The sequence below is a fragment of the Pseudophryne corroboree genome, chromosome 4 (assembly GCF_028390025.1).
Source record: "Pseudophryne corroboree isolate aPseCor3 chromosome 4, aPseCor3.hap2, whole genome shotgun sequence".
Taxonomy (NCBI): Eukaryota; Metazoa; Chordata; class Amphibia; order Anura; family Myobatrachidae; genus Pseudophryne; species Pseudophryne corroboree.
This window is the reverse complement of record NC_086447.1, coordinates 427329609-427347720: the sequence shown is the minus strand read 5'-3', so window position 1 is coordinate 427347720 and position 18112 is coordinate 427329609. Positions and strand designations below refer to the sequence as shown.

The window sequence follows — 18112 nt, the reverse complement described above, 5'->3', positions numbered from 1 at the left end:
GCACCAGCCAATCATTATGGGTTTGAAAATGACAGAAGCTGATTGGCTGTGCGTTATAATCTTTAATTTATCATTTCTCCAGGCTTAATACATCTGCCCCATGGCTTAATGAGTTTGGTTTGGAACTACTTGACTGGCCTGCACACAGCCTTGACCTCAACCCCATTGAGCACCCTTGGTATAAACTAGAACAGAGATTGCGAGCCAGTCCTACTCGTCCATCATCAGTGCCTGACCTCATAAGTGCTCTACAGAAGTAATGGGCACAAATTCCCACAGAAATATTCAAAAATCTTGTGAAAAGCCTTCCAAGAAGAGTGGAAGCTGTTATAGCTGTACAAGGGGTACCAACTACATATTAAAGAATATGTGTTTAAATACAATGTCATTACAGTCACTGTTGGTGTAATGGTCAGGTATCCGAATACTTTTGTCCAGATAGTGTATATATTATTTATAGAACACACTATACAAATTTCAATTATAATAACAGACATATTTTTATTTGTTAAGGAGGGCTGCTGGGAAATAAGCAAACATATAACCCAAAATAGTTAACTCACATTAAAGCAACTTTAATTTCAGTTACGATTTAGCCCTAGAGGCAAACAAAATCACAATAACATTAAATCAGAATATGAGCATCTCTTTTCATACTCAAAGCGTTACTAGGGCTACTCTATATTTACTTCATTTATGGAAGATACTATTTAATGCTGGGTGTGGGACATGTACTGTGAATGGAAGCGCCAGTCTCAGTTACTCTGGTAAATAAGTATACTGTATATCTCTGTTGGATCTCCAGCAGAGATCATTACTACAAAAGGCAACTGGGTGTAGCTGTAACAGTAATAATGGGCCAAATGTAATAAAGTGAGAGTTTCAGAAAGTGATTTCGTAAGGTTTTTCAGGTTTTTTTTAAAGTGGCAATCATTTACACTGCAAAACCAAGTTGATCTTGCTGTGTAAATGATTGCTACTTAAAAAAAAAAACTACAAAACCTTACCAAATCTCTCACTTTTTAAAACTCTCACTCTATTACATTTGGCCCATAGTTTAGATTTCAAGGGAGTAACATCAGCAGATATATGGGTCAGCTGAAATGTAAATCTTCCCATTTTCCACCTTTAGACCTCTCTTTCCTTACGAGCAAGGATGAAAAGCAAATGCTTATAATCAACAATATCAGACTCTACTGTAGCATTCCACAAATCTGTCTTCTCAATGACAAACCCAGCATTAACCACAGACTCTCGTACAAAAGCTTCATCCACTGTAAGGATAAAATGCTTGTGCTGCCCCACTCTATAGTAGGTCATACCCAGCACAGTAAAGAGCAGCAGATGTCCACCAATCTTAAGCCGTGATGTGAAACTTTTCATGTTCCTCTGGAATTCTTCTTTGGTTTTACTTATTACATTTATTATCCAGAGACTGATGACACAATCAGCCATGGGTACAAGTTGGGGATCTATACAACTATTTTTAAAGATATCCCATTTAACAACATTTTTAATCGCTCTTCTCACTTTCTCTTCCTGTTCCTGCCATCCATCTCTGAAATGAAAAAAGAGGCAATTACTATTATCTACAGTTACAGTAAGCAAATATCATAGACTTCATACTTTTGAACTTACTAAATAAGTATGTAGAGATGCGGGGGCGTATCTAGAGAGGAGGGACCCGTGTGCAGTCTCCAGTTGTGGCCCCCTCCTCTCCATCCCATAGCCGGCAGCAGCACTGTTAGTGCTCTGTCTGAGTGCTAGAGACTCTGGCACAGTGCCAGAGTGTACAGCGCATGCGTAAGTCTCCCCAAAAAATAGCACGGCGGCGATTTTTTGGAGACCTGCGCATGCGCTGTAGACTCTGGCACTGTGCCAGAGTCTCTAGTGCTCAGACAGAGCACTAACAGTGCTGCTGCGGCTGCTGGCTATGGGATTCGGAAGAAGAGGGGACCCACACCCGGACACCAGAAAGGTAAGTACATAGAAGAGATGGGTGCAGTGTGCGTGGTGGGGGCCCGCTCTGGACTCAGGGGCCCTTGTGCACCGCACACACTGCACCCATTATAGATACGCCAGTGTAGAGATGGTTAATAATTAGATAAGAATTTGCTAAAACACTTTAACATTACATATTCTCAATTATTTATCCTGTTTATTTATTTGTAAATTGATAATGATCAACATTGGTGAGATCTTCTATGGTGCCAGCTGATTCAGTGCACCACAAAGGGACAGTCTTTGCTTGTGTGTTATGTATTACTTGTTGTCCATGGTAGCACAGCCATTTTCAGAACAAACAACTTATCATACATAGGACATTGGTCCTGGACTACTATATATGTATGTTTATTTGTAAGGTTTTCTTTCAATTCTCATGTTCCTATCCATATCCCAGTGCTGATGATCACCCCATTTGGTAACATAATAGATTTTTACAATTACAATTATTTTTTAAAAAACAAAAAAACAAACAAACAATCCTTTGGCATTTTAGTAGCATCTACAATAAATGCAGTGCACTTGGCTGTTAGGACTTTTCACTGTAATTCTCGTAATATCTGGTATTTGCACTAGAAATGTTTAACATTCCTATAAACCACCTTAGGTAGGTGTGAAGTCCTTCATAACGACAACTGTAAGAGCATTTATTTTACTAAACACTTGAAAGGGCCCTACACACTGGCAGATAACACAATGATATAAACGTTTTCATTCATTAATGAACGAGAACTCGTTCATATCGTTAAATGTGTTTGCACCAACGATGAACAATGCGCGGCCCCGCGCTTGTTCATCGTTGGTGCCACATCGCTTATGCATGCAGGCCAATATGGACGAGATTGTCCATATTTAGCATGCATTTCTATGGAGCCGGGTTACTGGGGCAGTGAAGAAACTTCACTTCTTCCGTCGCTTCCCCCACCCCCCCACGTATCGGCCGTCAGGCACCTCGGCGGAGGGTCGCCTATTGTGTAGGGCAGTGCCGTAACTAGGCATTTTAGCGATGTGTGCAAGAAACGACAGTGGCGCCCCCATGTAATATAGGGGCAGTGCGCGCCGTAGGCGCGTGAAAAATATATAGGGGCGTGGCTTCATGGGGAAGGGGCGTGGCCACAAAATAATAGCAATTCCTACTACGGTGCACAGTACTCTACATTATTCAAATTACGCTGCACAGTAGCGCCACTACACCAGGTAGAGCCCCTTTTATACATTACAGCAGACAGTCCCTCTTTTTACACATTGCGGCAGCCAGTCCCCCTTTTTACACATTGCGGCAGCCAGTCCCCCTTTTTACACATTGCGGCAGCCGGTCCCCTTTTTACACATTGCGGCAGACGGTCCCCCTTTTTACACATTGCGGCAGACGGTCCCTCTTTTTACACATTGCGGCAGACGGTGTCCCCGAGACAGAGAGAGAGAGAGAGAGATACTTACCATCTCCCTGCTGACAGGCTCCTCATGCAGCTCCCTCGGTGCAGGCAGGTGAGAAGGAGGAGGAGGGAGGGGGACTGGAGCCGCAGCAGCGCTATTTAATTGGTAGTAAGCGCCGCTGCAGCATCCCCCTCTCCTTCCGTATTGGCTGCCCGGCGCTGCTGTGGATGCTGGGATGGAGGAACCGCATCCCAGCATCCACAGCAGCGCCGGGCAGCCAATACGGAAGGAGAGGGGGATGCTGCAGCGGCGCTTACTACCAATTAAATAGCGCTGCTGCGGCTCCAGTCCCCCTCCCTCCTCCTCCTTCTCCGCTGCCCGGCGCTGCTGACTTCTCCCTCCACAGCGCGGCGCACGGCGCAGACTTCAGAGGCGGCATGTAATGAGTCAATTTGACTCATTACATGCCGCTGGCCGTGCGCCCTCAGGGCAACTGCGCTGTGTGCCAAGCCCACTTGGCACACACGTAGTTACGGCCCTGGTGTAGGGGGCTTAACTGATTTCTCAGCAGAGAACAAATGGCCATATGTAATAGTCCGCAAGATGCATGCATGGGCTCGTTTTAATAATGTTATACAGTATATATAGCGCTCTGTCTCCAAAAGCATTCAAGGTGCTTTACAGACATCAAAACAATGCACATAATACATATGATTTAAGTAATACAGCAATAGACATCAACATAAAAAGAAAACCTTAAGTGCAAATAAGCATAATGCAGGATTGGTGTAGGCATTTTGGGTATTAACTTCCAAGAGTTCTGTATTTCACCCTCACAAGGTACCAGGCGAGGCAGTCATCTTGGGCTCACTGTGTAGGATTACCCTGAGTGGAAAAGTCAATCCGTAGAAGAGATGACACACATTGGGGTTATTGTAGTGTACTAATGCCCAGAGTAAGGTCCCAACAAAACCATCAGGTCTTTTTCAATGCATCCACAAGCATACCAAATGAGGCAGCCATGTTAGACGCATTACGAAGGTTACACTGTGGGGTGTGATCCCTACAAGGGCCCAAGGCCTATATGGGAAAAATAACACTTGTGTAGTAGTACGATATATCCTGTATGGAAAGATCCAGGTGAAGCACATCCTGCCTGTAGAGGAACCATCTGAGGCAATCATCTGGGGTGCACGACGTGGAATACATACAATTTCCCAGCTGTTGGGATGTCAGCTTTCAGTATACCGACAGCGGCAGCCGGCATACCGGCAGCAAGTGCAGCAAGTTCCCTCGCGGGCCCACTGCGCTCACCACGCATTGGGCCCGGTGGTGAGCTTATCTCGACACAGGTTATATTCTCACTGCCATTTAGCTACTTGTTGGGATCCTGAACAGGTGGTGTATTAACTGCAAACCCACTGTGTAGGGTGTGCAATCAGTGGAGGTACACAAGATGTGTGGAGTTTGTATATTCTCCCCGTACTTGCATGGGTTTCTTCCGGGGTACTCAGGAAACCGGGGTACTCAGGTTTCCTCCCACAATCCCAAAAAATATACTGGTAGGTTAATTGGCTCCCAACAAAAATTAACCCTAGCATGAATGTGTGTGCGTGTACATGTGGTAGGGAATATAGATTGTAAGCTCCACTGGGGCAAGGACTGATGTGAATGGACAATTATCTGTAAAATGCTGCAGAATAGGTGTGCGCTATATAAATAACTGGTAATAAATAATAATAAATAAATTATAGGAGTAGCACACAGTTGGGTGGAAGTATGCTGTTAAGGGAAAAAATGCCTTTTAAATTGTTGCTGCTTTTAAAATATGGGCATACTCATCAGTAAAACCACCCTCACTTGCATCTCACAGATTATTACATAAGACTCAAAGGGGGACATTTACTAAGCATTGATAAGAGTGGAGAAGTGAGCCAGTGGAAATTTCCCCATCAACCAATCAGCAGCTCTGTATAATTTTATAGTATGCAAATTATAAATGTTACTTCAGTGCTGATTGGTTGCCATGGGCAACTTCTCCACTGGCTCACTTCTCGGCTCTTATCACTGCTTAGTAATACCCCTTTTCCACTAGCTCAAAAAACACGGGTAAATGCACGGGGTGCATATTTACCCGTGTTTTTTGCTAGTGGAAACGGCTCCCTCTGCAAAAACCCGGATCAAGTGATTCGGGAATCCTGCCCGGGTAACTTACTGGCAGTGCCGTAACTAGCTATGGGCCAGCGGTGCCTGGCACACAGCGCAAGAGCACTGTGGACGCAGGACCGCCGGCCGAACCCGCAGGGCTGCGATGCTGAGGACCACTGCTCCCCCTCTCTGGCCACAGCGCTTCCACTAACAGCAGCGCAGCCTATCCGAAGTGCTGCACCCGCCGGCAGCCACTGACAGCCGCTCGTACGGTTAGCGGCTGAGTGCTGGGCTGTTTGCGCCGGCGGCAACTAATGAGGATGGATTTTAAAAGCCAGTGCCTCCGCCGCCACACTGACTGCAGGGAAGGAGCCGGGGAAGGAGTCGGGCGCTGGGCAGGGTAACACGCGGACCAGGAGCACCTGACGGGCGGGCAGCCGCAATTGAAAGTGCGCCGGCTGTCTTCTGCTGAGGACTCCTGGATTGTGGATCGTGGCCTCCCCCCAGGCGAGTAGACACACACTCACACTCTCTCTCTCTCTCACCTCTGTCTGCCGTAATGTGTAAAAAGGGGGAAGCTGTCTGCCGTAATGTGTAAAAAGGGGGACTGTCTGCCGTAATGTGTAAAAAGGGGGACTGTCTTCCGTAATGTGTAAAAAGGGGGGACGCTGTCTGCCGTAATGTGTAAAAAGGGGGACGCTGTCTGCCGTAATGTGTAAAAAGGGGGACGCTGTCTGCCGTAATGTGTAAAAAGGGGGACGCTGTCTGCCATAATGTGTAAAAAGGGGACGCTGTCTGCCATGTGTAAAAAGAGGGATGCTGTCTGCCGTAATGTGTAAAAAGGGGGAAGCTATCTGCCGTAATGTGTAAAAAGGGGGACGCTGTCTGCCATAATGTGTAAAAGGGGCTCTACCTGGTGTAGTGGCGCTACTGTGCGGCGTAATTTGAATAATGGAGACTACTGTGCACCGTAGTATGAATTGGTATTATTCCCTTCCCTACGAAGCCACGCCCCTAATTTTTTTGTGCGCGCCTGCGGTGCGCACTGCCCATATTTTGCATAAAGGGGGGCGCCAATGCCGTTTCGTGCACACAGCGCTAAAATGCCTAGTTACGGCACTGCTTACCGGGTTGAACACGAGTTCAACTCGGTAAGCTGTGCAGTGTAAATGGAAGCCGTGTCGATGCGACACTGCTCCCATTCACAAAGTATGGAAGGGTGGTGCTGGGAGATCATGTGATCTCCCAGCACCGCCCCTGCCGCGTCACCAACCCAGCAGTATGCCGGGTTGGTGAGTGCAATGGGAAAGGGGGCTCTGATGCGGGTCGCAGCCAAGTAGCACCGATGTCAGGCTCCCGGCTGCGACCCGCATCACTAGTGGAAAAAGGGGTACTAATGTCCCCTAAAGTGTTGAAAAAAAATTATAAATGAGGGATTCACAATACTATTCATACTCAACCAAATGTGTTTATTGTTGGTTTAACATACAGTATATTTAATAATTATTGCCTTTTTATTGCTATTGACAAACTAAAATTATATTCTACTGACAGATTTCATACAAGTGCTCAGGATCATTATTTCAAACTTAAATCAAGCAGCATGGTGGCACAATGGATACCATTGCTATCTCACAGCACTGGGATCATGACTTTAATTCACAACCAGAGCTCTTTCTGTGCGTGGTTTGTATGTCCTTTTGGTGTTTGTGTGTGCAGAGCCGGCCCTAACCAATATGATTCCCTAGGCAAGATTTTAGCTGGTGCCCCCTAGCACCACCGCTGTTTCCGCCTCTGACCTTGCACCTCTTTCCCAGCACCATCACCCCTCACCCCATAGCAGTCCTTATTTTGGGGTTTGTACCCCCTATATTTTAAATAGGAACAGCTCGCACATTTGGCGCACAGACCAAAAAGGGGTGTGTTTTTGATGGCAAGGGGCATGGCCACACAATAGTAACCCCAATTCCAATTATGCCACACAGTACTGCCACTTTATTCACATTTGATCATGTGATAGTTTCCATAATTCATATTACATCACACAGTAGTATCACTTTACCTTATAAACGTTACTCCTCACAGTAGAGCCCCTTATTCACATTACATCACGCTGAATTGCTCGTTATTCACATTACACCACACCCTATTGCTCTTTATTCACATTAGACGACACCGTAGTGCCATTTCTATATGCAACGCCACATAGTAGAGCAGCTTATACACATAATGCCACACATTAGTAAGAGGCACCTTATTAATGTCCTTATAAACATAATGCGCCTTACACATTATGACAACCTTTATTAATGCCCTTTTACACATAATGTCCCTTAAACATATGCCGCACATTATTAATGCCCTTATACACATAATGACACACATAGCGCCACCTACACATTTGCTGCACATTATTAGTGCCCCTTTACACATAATGACACACATACAGTAGTACCCTGTTACACATATGCCGCACATTATTAATGCCCTTATACACATAATGACACACATAGTGGCCCCTTACACATATGTTGCACATTATTAATGCATTTTTACATGATACACATAATGCTCCTTACACATATTCTAAACACTACTGCACAACCAACCCACTCACATGCACACAGCACTCACACTGCTACTAACACTGACCTCTGCCTCTGCTTGGATACAGATGTGTCCTCATAAATCTTGCCTCAATGCTAACGTCAGGCACCTTTTTTAATGAAAATGCATCTTATTTGCATTGCTATGTGGCTAGGATGCACAAGCAGCTTCTGCTGATTAAAATGATATGCAGCATGCCTATATACTGTGTGAGACTGTGGCTGTATCTGCATATGAAATGCTACACACAGAATATAGGCATGCCGCATATCATTTTAATCAGCAGAAGCTGCTGATGCCCCTAAACATATCAAATGCCCAAGGCAATTGCCTAGTTTGCCTATGCCTATGGCTGGCTCTGTGTGTGTGTGTGTTCCCTCTAGGTGCTCTGGGTTACTGCTGCAGCCCCAAAACATAATGGTAGATTTAATGGCTGCTGATTTAAATTAACCCATAAGGGGGTTAAGTAATATAGATTTCTCTAGCATCCATAATGGATATTGGGGAATCTATTTCGATGGGGTATAGATGGGGTCCAAAGGAGCCAGTGCACTTTAAATTTCTTCACTGGGTGTGTTGGCTCCTCCCCTCCATGCCCCCTTCCACAGGCAGTTTAGAAAAAGTGCCCTCATGAGAGGATGCACATCTCTGAGCTCCAGAGAGTTTTCTTCAATTTCTTTTTAATGTTTGTTATTTTTGCGGTATGCTGTTTTGGCAACAGCATACCTGCACCGTGGGAGTTAGGGGGTGGATGGTCACTGGCCTTGCGAAGTGCAGAGCCACTTCCCTGCTGCAGTACCACCGTCCTGAGGGGTTGTTGTTCAGCAGGGCACTGCACCTTGGCTGTCACAATTGCAGCACGCAACACACCCCTAACACTGCGTGAAGGTGACGTCTGTGGCGAGTACAAACCGGGGGCCCCGTCAGGGGGGTCCCCCAGATCAAAGTGCGGCTGAACGCGGGCGCGGCATACAGGACCCTCCTGGAGACTAACTGACAATCGCTTGAACTAGCACTTGTGTGATGTTTTTAAGCAAACAGGAGACATTGCCGGTATAAATAATCACTGTAACTCCAGCACCATTGGAGGGGCAGAGCTACCTCAGAGCGGGACCAGAGGCATTTTGGCTTCTTCCTCTGCTTAATGCAGCCACAGACAGCACACACAGCACTTCCTGCCTCACAAGACACTCTGAAAAACTAGTACATGGTGTAGCAAAGGGGGACAACCACTATTGTACACTATCTAGATCCTCTACAGGACAGACATTATTAGTGTTTACTGTGATATAGTTAGCTGTCAGCCTCACTGGGACTGTACAGTTAGGGGTGTGCTGGTGTTCTTCTCTCTGTGTCTCCTCTCACATACAGTAAGGGAGGCTTGATATATATTACTGTCTGTGTGTATGTGTAGGTTATTGTGCTAACTGTGAAACATGGGTAAACACAAGCTATACAGTGTATGTCACAATGGATTCTCTCCAGTATCATCGGATTCTGTTTCTTGTGAACAATGCAGCCAATCTTCACAAATCAGTGAAGGGGCTGAAGGAGAGGGTCCAGAGCCCGCATGGCTGGGGTCTCCGAAAAATATGATGTCTGATATGTCATCCCAGCTCAGTGCTAATGTTCAGAAAACTCAGCTACTACAACAAGCTGCTGCAGATTTAGCTGCTAGGACAGATGTTACACAGACACCCTCCTCTCATGCAGGACCACAAAAGCGTGTTTCGCCTGCTCTACTATCTGACACAGATGATGATATACAGGAGGATGAGGAAGACTTGGACCCCCGTTAGTAGGGATACCGATTCTGCTCAGGGTATTCAACACCTAATTCTGGCTATATGGGATGTGTTAAAGCTCCCTCTAGAGGACACTGCATCACAGCAGTCATTTTTCTTTACACAAAACAAGCCTAATGTCCCCTGATTCTGCAGAGTTAGATGACCTATTCAAGTTGCTACAACTAGAATTGTATCCTGCACCAGCCTTATAGATACTGAGTATTTAAGTTTGCTAATTTAATTGAAAACCAGCTACCATTAATCCAATAGTGAACCCTATATTTTCATTACCAAGGCTGGAGGTGCTCCTGGAATTATGAAAAAACTTCACATACACACGATTTCTGGGGACTAGCCCCAAAGAAAATTCCTTTTAGGAGCACTCTTTTATACTATATAATGATGAAGAATAGTATGAATAGATATGAAGTATATAATTAAAAAGTAACATTTATTACTTACCAATATAATATATATAAGAAGAAAAATTATTTGTATAGAAACAAACAAAAACAAAAATTTACACACACACACATATATATATATATATATATATATATATATATACACACACACACACACACACACACACACACACACACACACACACACACACACACACACACACGTTGAGTATCCTTTATCCAAAATGCTTGGGATCAGAGGTATTTTGGATATCGGATTTTTCTGCGTTTTGGAATAATTGCATACCATAATGAGATATCATGGTGATGGGACCTAAATCTAAGCACAGAATACATTTATGTCTCATATACACATTATACACACAGCCTGAAGGTAAATTTAGCTAATATTTTTTTAAACTTTGTGCATTAAACAAAGTGTGTGTACATTCACACAATATACTAATGTTTCATATACAACTTATACACACAGCCTGAAGGTCATTTAATACAATATTTTCAATAACTTTGTCTATTAAACAAAGTTGGTGTACATTAAGCCATCAAAAAACAAAGGTTTCACTATCTCACTCTCACTCAAAATAGTCCGTAATTCGGAAAATTCCGTATTTCGGAATATTTGGATATGGGATACTCAACCTGTGTGTGTATATATATATTAGTGTCTTGAAGCCCGGCACTCCCTCCGCTGGTTGTGTGCCCCGGTGCCCTCAGAGTAAATACTGAATAGGTTAAACAAAAAGCTGCGGCACTCAGGGTCTTGGATTAAAAAAAAAGCTTGTATTGAAATTCAATTACATAGCGCACCCGCGCCCCACCAACGTTTCGGGGAGTTTAACCCCTTTGTCAAGGTGTAGGTGAAAGAAGAAAAAGAGAAAGAACGTTCTTACTCACCTATTTGTAGACAGAAGCCCGCCACACACCGTGCAGAACAGCTCCCGCGCCTCCGTCCCCGCCGTCGAGTGGTGCAGGAAGATGACGTGCAGTGACGCCCTCGGCGCGCCACTGCTGTTCCGTTGCTCGGCAACCCGCGGCGCTGCCGGCCCGTTGCCTGGCAACACACTCACCACGCCGTCAGGGCAGAGGCTCAGGAGCTGTAAGAGAGACAAACACACTATGACCACCACGAAAAGTGTGTAACTGCATGATACACAGGAATGGAAACCTAATTAACCTGGGTGCTGATAAACCCATATTGCTGAGGGGAGAAAAAGGAAAGAAGAAGCCGACATCATGTTAAGGGGGACCCAATCCGCCACATTGGTCAGGAAAGATAAATCACCCAGGGGGGGAGAGCCTTGATATTCCCAAGACAAATCAGAGTGGGGGGCCTATATCAGAACTGCACCCATGTTTAGAGTCAAAGGATGGCTCAATCGAGATGGCAATATCGAATGCTATGCTGACAATAGACTAATAAACATTACAATATATTATCTTGGCCTAGGGCGTGCAGTAAGGACAGCACACCCCTGTGCAGGCTAGCCTCATCACTTGATGGACTGCCTGCCCCAGTAGGCCATACGTCGATATTCACTCGCCTGAGGGGTGCGGCCTTCAGATGTCAGACCTCCCCACCCAGGGGACTGGGAGATCTTCTTCCCGTTCAGCCAAAGATGCTCCAGGCAATCCTCTCGTTAAGTCCTGCTGGGGAGATGGTGCTGAGTTTGAAAATCCACGCTGCCTCCTTGCGCAATAGCAGGCCGTCTCGATCCCCACCCCGTAAGGTCTTGGGAACGTGGTCAATAATGATGTGTTTAAGGTCCTTTAGGGAGTGCTTTGCTTCCTGGAAATGTTGAGCCACTGGCTGGTCGGATGGCATACCAAGGAGTGCTGCCTTGATGGCAGACCGGTGCAGTGCCATACGTTCCCGTAGAGTCCTGATTGTCTTCCCTATATAACACAGGCCAGAAGGGCAGGCGATGAGATCAGTGGTTGAAGTATGCAGTCCAGATACTGCGACACTGGTTGATAGAGTGATTGTCGGGCAGAAATAATAGGACGGCCGGGCGGCCTGGTTAGATCCTTATGAATCTTTGGCACCGTGAAGAAGATGGGTACGACCGGGAAGTCCTGTGTAAGGGCCTTGCATACTTTATCAGAAATGTGCCCCTGTTGTCTCGCATTGCCCAGAATTCCATCTAATTCCTGTTTGTAGAGTGCCGTCGGATCAGAGTCAAGATCCCTGTAGGTATTGGCATCGGATAACTGTGCCTCGATCTCTGTCCGATAGTATGTCAGGTCTAGGATGACCACACCGCCCCCCCTTGTCGGCAGGGCGGATGATAATATCTGTGTATGAACCTAGATTCTTAAGTGCCTGCCACTCTTGTTTTGACAGATTGCGGTGCACTTGGTTGGTAGCCTTTGTGTATTTGTCCATGGACTCGTCCCAGATGATGAGGGTAGTGCGTATTAATAGCCGACCTGAGACGCTAGAGCAGGAATTGGACACTATGGTTTCCAAATTTATGGACAGGGGCTACGAAAAGACACTACTCGACCGTATTAAGGGAGAGGTATTACTGTTACCCAGGGACAAGCTGCTACGCCCCTCAGCCAGATCTTCTGATAATAGAATCACCTGGACAACCACGTTTGACACCTCTAGCCCTATCTTGACTAGGGCCAACAGAGCTTTATGGCCAATTATCTCCACGGATTCCAGTCTTCCTTTTAAACACACCACCCCAATGATGTGTTTCAGGCGGGGACGTAACATCAGGGACTGGGTGGTCCATGCAGACATCACGGGCTTGTCCAAAGCTACTGGTACCCAAGGGGGTGGGTCCTTTTTGACAAAGAAGCCGGGTTGCTACAGGTGCCTGGGTTGCACCACGTGTAGCCATATGATCACAGGGCCATTTTTCGTTTTACCATCAACCGGAAGGAGGATCTCCATTCACCATGTCCTGTCTTGTACGTCTACCTACATTATCTATCTCATCGCCTGCTCTTGTGGCCTGTGTTATATAGGGAAGACAATCAGGACTCTACGAGAACGTATGGCACTGCACCGGTCTGCCATCAAGGCAGCACTCCTTGGTATGCCATCCGACCAGCCAGTGGCTCGACATTTCCAGGAAGCAAAGCACTCCCTAAAGGACCTTAAACACATCATTATTGACCACGTTCCCAAGACCTTACGGGGTCTTGTCAGCATAGCATTCGATATTGCCATCTCGATTGAGCCATCCTTTGACTCTAAACATGGGTGCAGTTCTGATATAGGCCCCCCACTCTGATTTGTCTTGGGAATATCAAGGCTCTCCCCCCCCTGGGTGATTTATCTTTCCTGACCAATGTGGCGGATTGGGTCCCCCTTAACATGATGTCGGCTTCTTCTTTTCTTTTTCTCCCCTCAGCAATATGGGTTTATCAGCACCCAGGTTAATTAGGTTTCCATTCCTGTGTATCATGCAGTTACACACTTTTCGTGGTGGTCATAGTGTGTTTGTCTCTCTTACAGCTCCTGAGCCTCTGCCCTGACGGCGTGGTGAGTGTGTTGCCAGGCAACGGGCCGGCAGCGCCGCGGGTTGCTGAGCAACGGAACAACAGTGACTGCACCACTCGACGGCGGGGACGGAGGCGCGGGAGCTGTTCTGCACGGTGTGTGGCGGGCTTCTGTCTACAAATAGGTGAGTAAGGTCGTTCTCTCTTTTTCTTCTTTCACCTACACCTTGACAAAGGGGTTAAACTCCCCGAAACGTTGGTGGGGCGCGGGTGCGCTATGTAATTGAATTTCAATACAAGCTTTTTATTTAATCCAAGACCCTGAGTGCCGCAGCTTTTTGTTTAACTAATATATATATATATATATATATATATATATATATAACAGAAAAGCCTTCAAATGGACCATATTCCTGTATAAATTCTACAGTACTAGTTAAAGTATCGGGTGGCCACTCTCAACTATCCCTAAAACATTTCTACAGCATTGTTACATTGTAATTGTATCTCTTCCACAGAGATATGTAGCAGCATTATTCATAAAAAGATGGATACAGATATACTTTGTTTCCAAATGTTTATAGATTGTGTCATAGCACCCCACAAACTTATATTCAGGAGGATTTAGCAAACACATGTACATATTGTCAATGAATGCAGTTTTCACATGATTTATCTTATACCCTGAGAAGGAGCATGATTCTCAACTATACCATCTATTTTTCCAGTTCTATATTATTGCTCACAATTTAATTTATGTGGTATTTATAACCACCAGATCACTTCTAAAATGCGGCTTTATTAAGAGTATATCTCTTCTACAACAAGATAGAGCGATGTTGCTTTACAGCAAGACAATGCCAGCATGGTTTCTCTCCAATAATATTTCCCTATGCATATTCCTTCAAGGGCATGTCAGTTTGTATCTATCATCCATAGAGAACATTGCATAACATTTTATATCCACAACGGGGCATGTTATCAGCATAAAAATAGAACTGTATCAGATCACGTGTGTTATCACTATATCCCAGGTATCAATAGCAATTTTATATTCATAAGATGAAGCACAGATATGCTTATTCAGCCTCTCGACTATATCTGCATCCACAATTACCTTGTGAAATCAATAGTAATATATTATACAATCAGTCAAATATTGACAGATAGATCAAACATGGTGTGCGGGGCATGTCATAGGCATAGAAATAGAACTATATCAGATCACATGTGTCGTCACTATATCCCAGGTATCAATAGCAATTTAATATTCATAAAAATGAAGCACAGATATGCTTATTTAGCCTCTCGACTGTATCCACATCCACAATTACCTTGTGAAAAACAATGGTGATATACAATCAGTCAGTATTAACAGATAGATCAAACATGGTGTGCGGTGAGGGACAAATTGTCTCCTTTCTTTTTCACCGTCTCAACCTGTATAATCAATTAGACTTAGATCATAGGTGCACCTGTATTGGAAATGAATATAGCTTGTTTGCCAGTAAGCATGTAAAGATTGTGAGGCCATAAAGAGTAGTACAGCATAATTTGCAGGAACCCCCATCTGCTCCCCTTCCTCATCATAGGAGCGGAAGATGGATGAGAGTGGGGGTGCTGCTATGCTGACAGAAATAAATCCCCAGTGTCCCTCCGTGTCTCCGTATTCGGTGTTAGAGAAGCCTTGTTATCAAATGCATTGCAATGCTTCAATGCACCGCGGGGACCGGGGGAACACTTGTGAAGGAAGATAGGAGAGTGTGTTGCCAATCAAGCACAGCTGTTGGCAATTGTATGTGCTGGCACAGTCATTAACACATAACATCTATATTATCATTAAGAGGACACAACTCATGAGGGTCATGGTGCCTTGATAAGATACCTGGCGTATTAAAAATTGCTGAAGAAATCTCTAATCACACTTGCATTGTAGTAGATCAAAAATAAAACTCTATATAAAAAGGGAAAGAGGGAGACAATAGGGGAGGGGAAACTTGTAAACTAGAAGGATATATCACTCCCCTTCTGCCATTCACATTGAAATAGATGCAGCCTCATGGTGTCATGACATAGACTCAAGCATAATTCATAAGTGCTGCCAGATAGAAAATAAAATCCTTCTTAGTTATATAGTTGTTAATAAAACAGATGGTGCTGTATGAAGGACAGAAGGGGGGAAAAAGAGAGGAGGGAGAGACGAAAAAGAATATAATACCGGACCGCCAGCCGTGTCTGATATACTGCCAAATGCGTCTCCCCAGTTCTCAGACCACGAATCACGTTTCAATAGCTACAGCCTCCTCCTAAATCGGAAAACTTGAGAATCACAATTCACATTATGGTAGCTGCAGCCTTCTCCTGAAGCGGGGAACTGTAAAAGTAATAGCGGCTCCATTGCCTGGTTAACTATAGAGATTCACATACTATCCGATACAGCGTCTTCCTGCAGAGAGGAGCTGTTTGTAGATAGAAGCAACTCAGCTAATAGCTGGACGTACATTTCACCTTCAGGGCTTGATCACCAGCCTAACGTTGCCTCTCTGTGTCCGCTATTTTAAGCATCACAGACCCAATCAGCTGTCAGTATTAGAATCAGATTAGAAGAAACAGCAGGTTTCCTATAACTAATGACAGCTGAGTGAGTGTTAGTTCAAATAACGGGTTCCTCATATCTAGCATAATCAGTTTCATACTGTAATTCAGTATGGTGTATTTAAAATATTCAGTATACCCGTATGCACTAATGTAAACACACGTATACACAAGTTGGACTCCTGTACCAAGATGTGCAAACAGAGACGACCATAGGCATAGGCAAACTAGGCAATTGCCTAGGGCATTTGATATGCCTAGGGGCATCATCAGCTTCTGCTGATTAAAATGATATGCGGCATGCCTAAATTTTGTATGTAGCATTTAATATGCAGATACAGCCACAGTCTCACACAGTATATTGGCATGCTGCATATCAGTTTAATCAGCAGAAGCTACTTGTGCATCCTAGCCACATAGCAATGCAAATAAGATGCATTTTCATAAAAAAAAGTGCCCGACGTTAGCATTGATGCAAGATTTGTGAGGACACATCTGTATCCAAGCAGAGGCAGAGGTCACAGTGTTAGTGGAAGTGTGAGTGCTGTGTGCATGTGAGTGGGTTGGTTGTGCAGTAGTGTTAAGAATATGTGTAAGGAGCATTATGTGTGTCATGTAAAAATGCTTTAATAATGTGCAACATATGTGTAAAGGGCCACTATGTGTGTCATTATGTGTATACGAGCATAAATAATGTGCGGCATATGTGTAACAGGGTACTACTGTATGTGTGTCATTATGTGTATAGGGGCACTAATAATGTGCAGCAAATGTGTAGGGGGCACTATGTGTGTCATTATGTGTATAAGGGCATTAATAATGGCCCTCATTCCGAGTTGTTCGCTCGCAAGGCGAATGTAGCAGAGTTACACACGCTAAGCCGCCGCCTACTGGGAGTGAATCTTAGCTTCTTAAAATTGCGACCGACGTACGCGCAATATTGCGATTACAAACGAGTTAGCAGTTTCTGAGTAGCTCCAGACTTACTCTGCCTGTGCGATCATTTCAGTGCTTGTCGTTCCTGGTTGACGTCACAAACACACCCAGCGTTCGCCCAGGCACTCCCACCGTTTCACCGGCCACTCCTGCGTTTTTTCCGGAAACGGTAGCGTTTTCAGCCACACGCCCCTGAAACGCCGTGTTTCCGCCCAGTAACACCCATTTCCTGTCAATCACATTACGATCGCCGGAGCGAAGAAAAAGCCGTGAGTAAAAATACTTTCATCATAGTAAAGTTACTTGGCGCAGTCGCAGTGCGAACATTGCGCATGCGTACTAAGCGGATTTTCACTGCGATGCGATGAAAATGTTACGATTCCTGTACTCCAGACTGGAGAAGATCTTATGGCAGAGATCTGAGTACAGGAATGAAATACAGGTTGTGGGAGCTGGAGAGCCTAGTAACCCCTGGCGCCCTAACTCCGTTGTCTCGCCCGTGTTATCAGAAATCCCCTGCGAGACTATGGTTGCTTGAGCCCATGGCAGCCGCGTTCGAAGGGCGGATTATGTCTGCCCAACCCCGATGCCCCCGCAGGTCTTAATGGGAGACAAGGGGAAGTCCGAGACAGGGAGATAACAAGGGGCCCTCTGACTAAGCAACCAAGCCAGGGGTTACAAGCTAACTTAACTAAATCAAAAGGTATGTGCGGACTAGCCGCCAGGGAAAAGGACAACCAAGGATCCACGGATCCGACACTCCTATCCGGCACCGCTGGA

At 45.1% G+C, this 18112-nt stretch overlaps 1 protein-coding gene across 1 annotated transcript in view; it reads right to left on the bottom strand.

Annotated features, from left to right (window-relative positions):
• Positions 1-988: 988 nt before the first annotated feature.
• The window catches only part of LOC134910925 (nicotinamide N-methyltransferase-like), a 72310-nt gene continuing 55186 nt past the window's right edge, over positions 989-18112 (bottom strand). Inside the window, exon 3 of the mRNA XM_063919314.1 lies at positions 989-1558. Within this exon, the coding sequence (XP_063775384.1) occupies positions 1129-1558 (430 nt within the window). The 3' untranslated portion in view covers positions 989-1128. The remainder of the gene's footprint in view (positions 1559-18112) is intronic.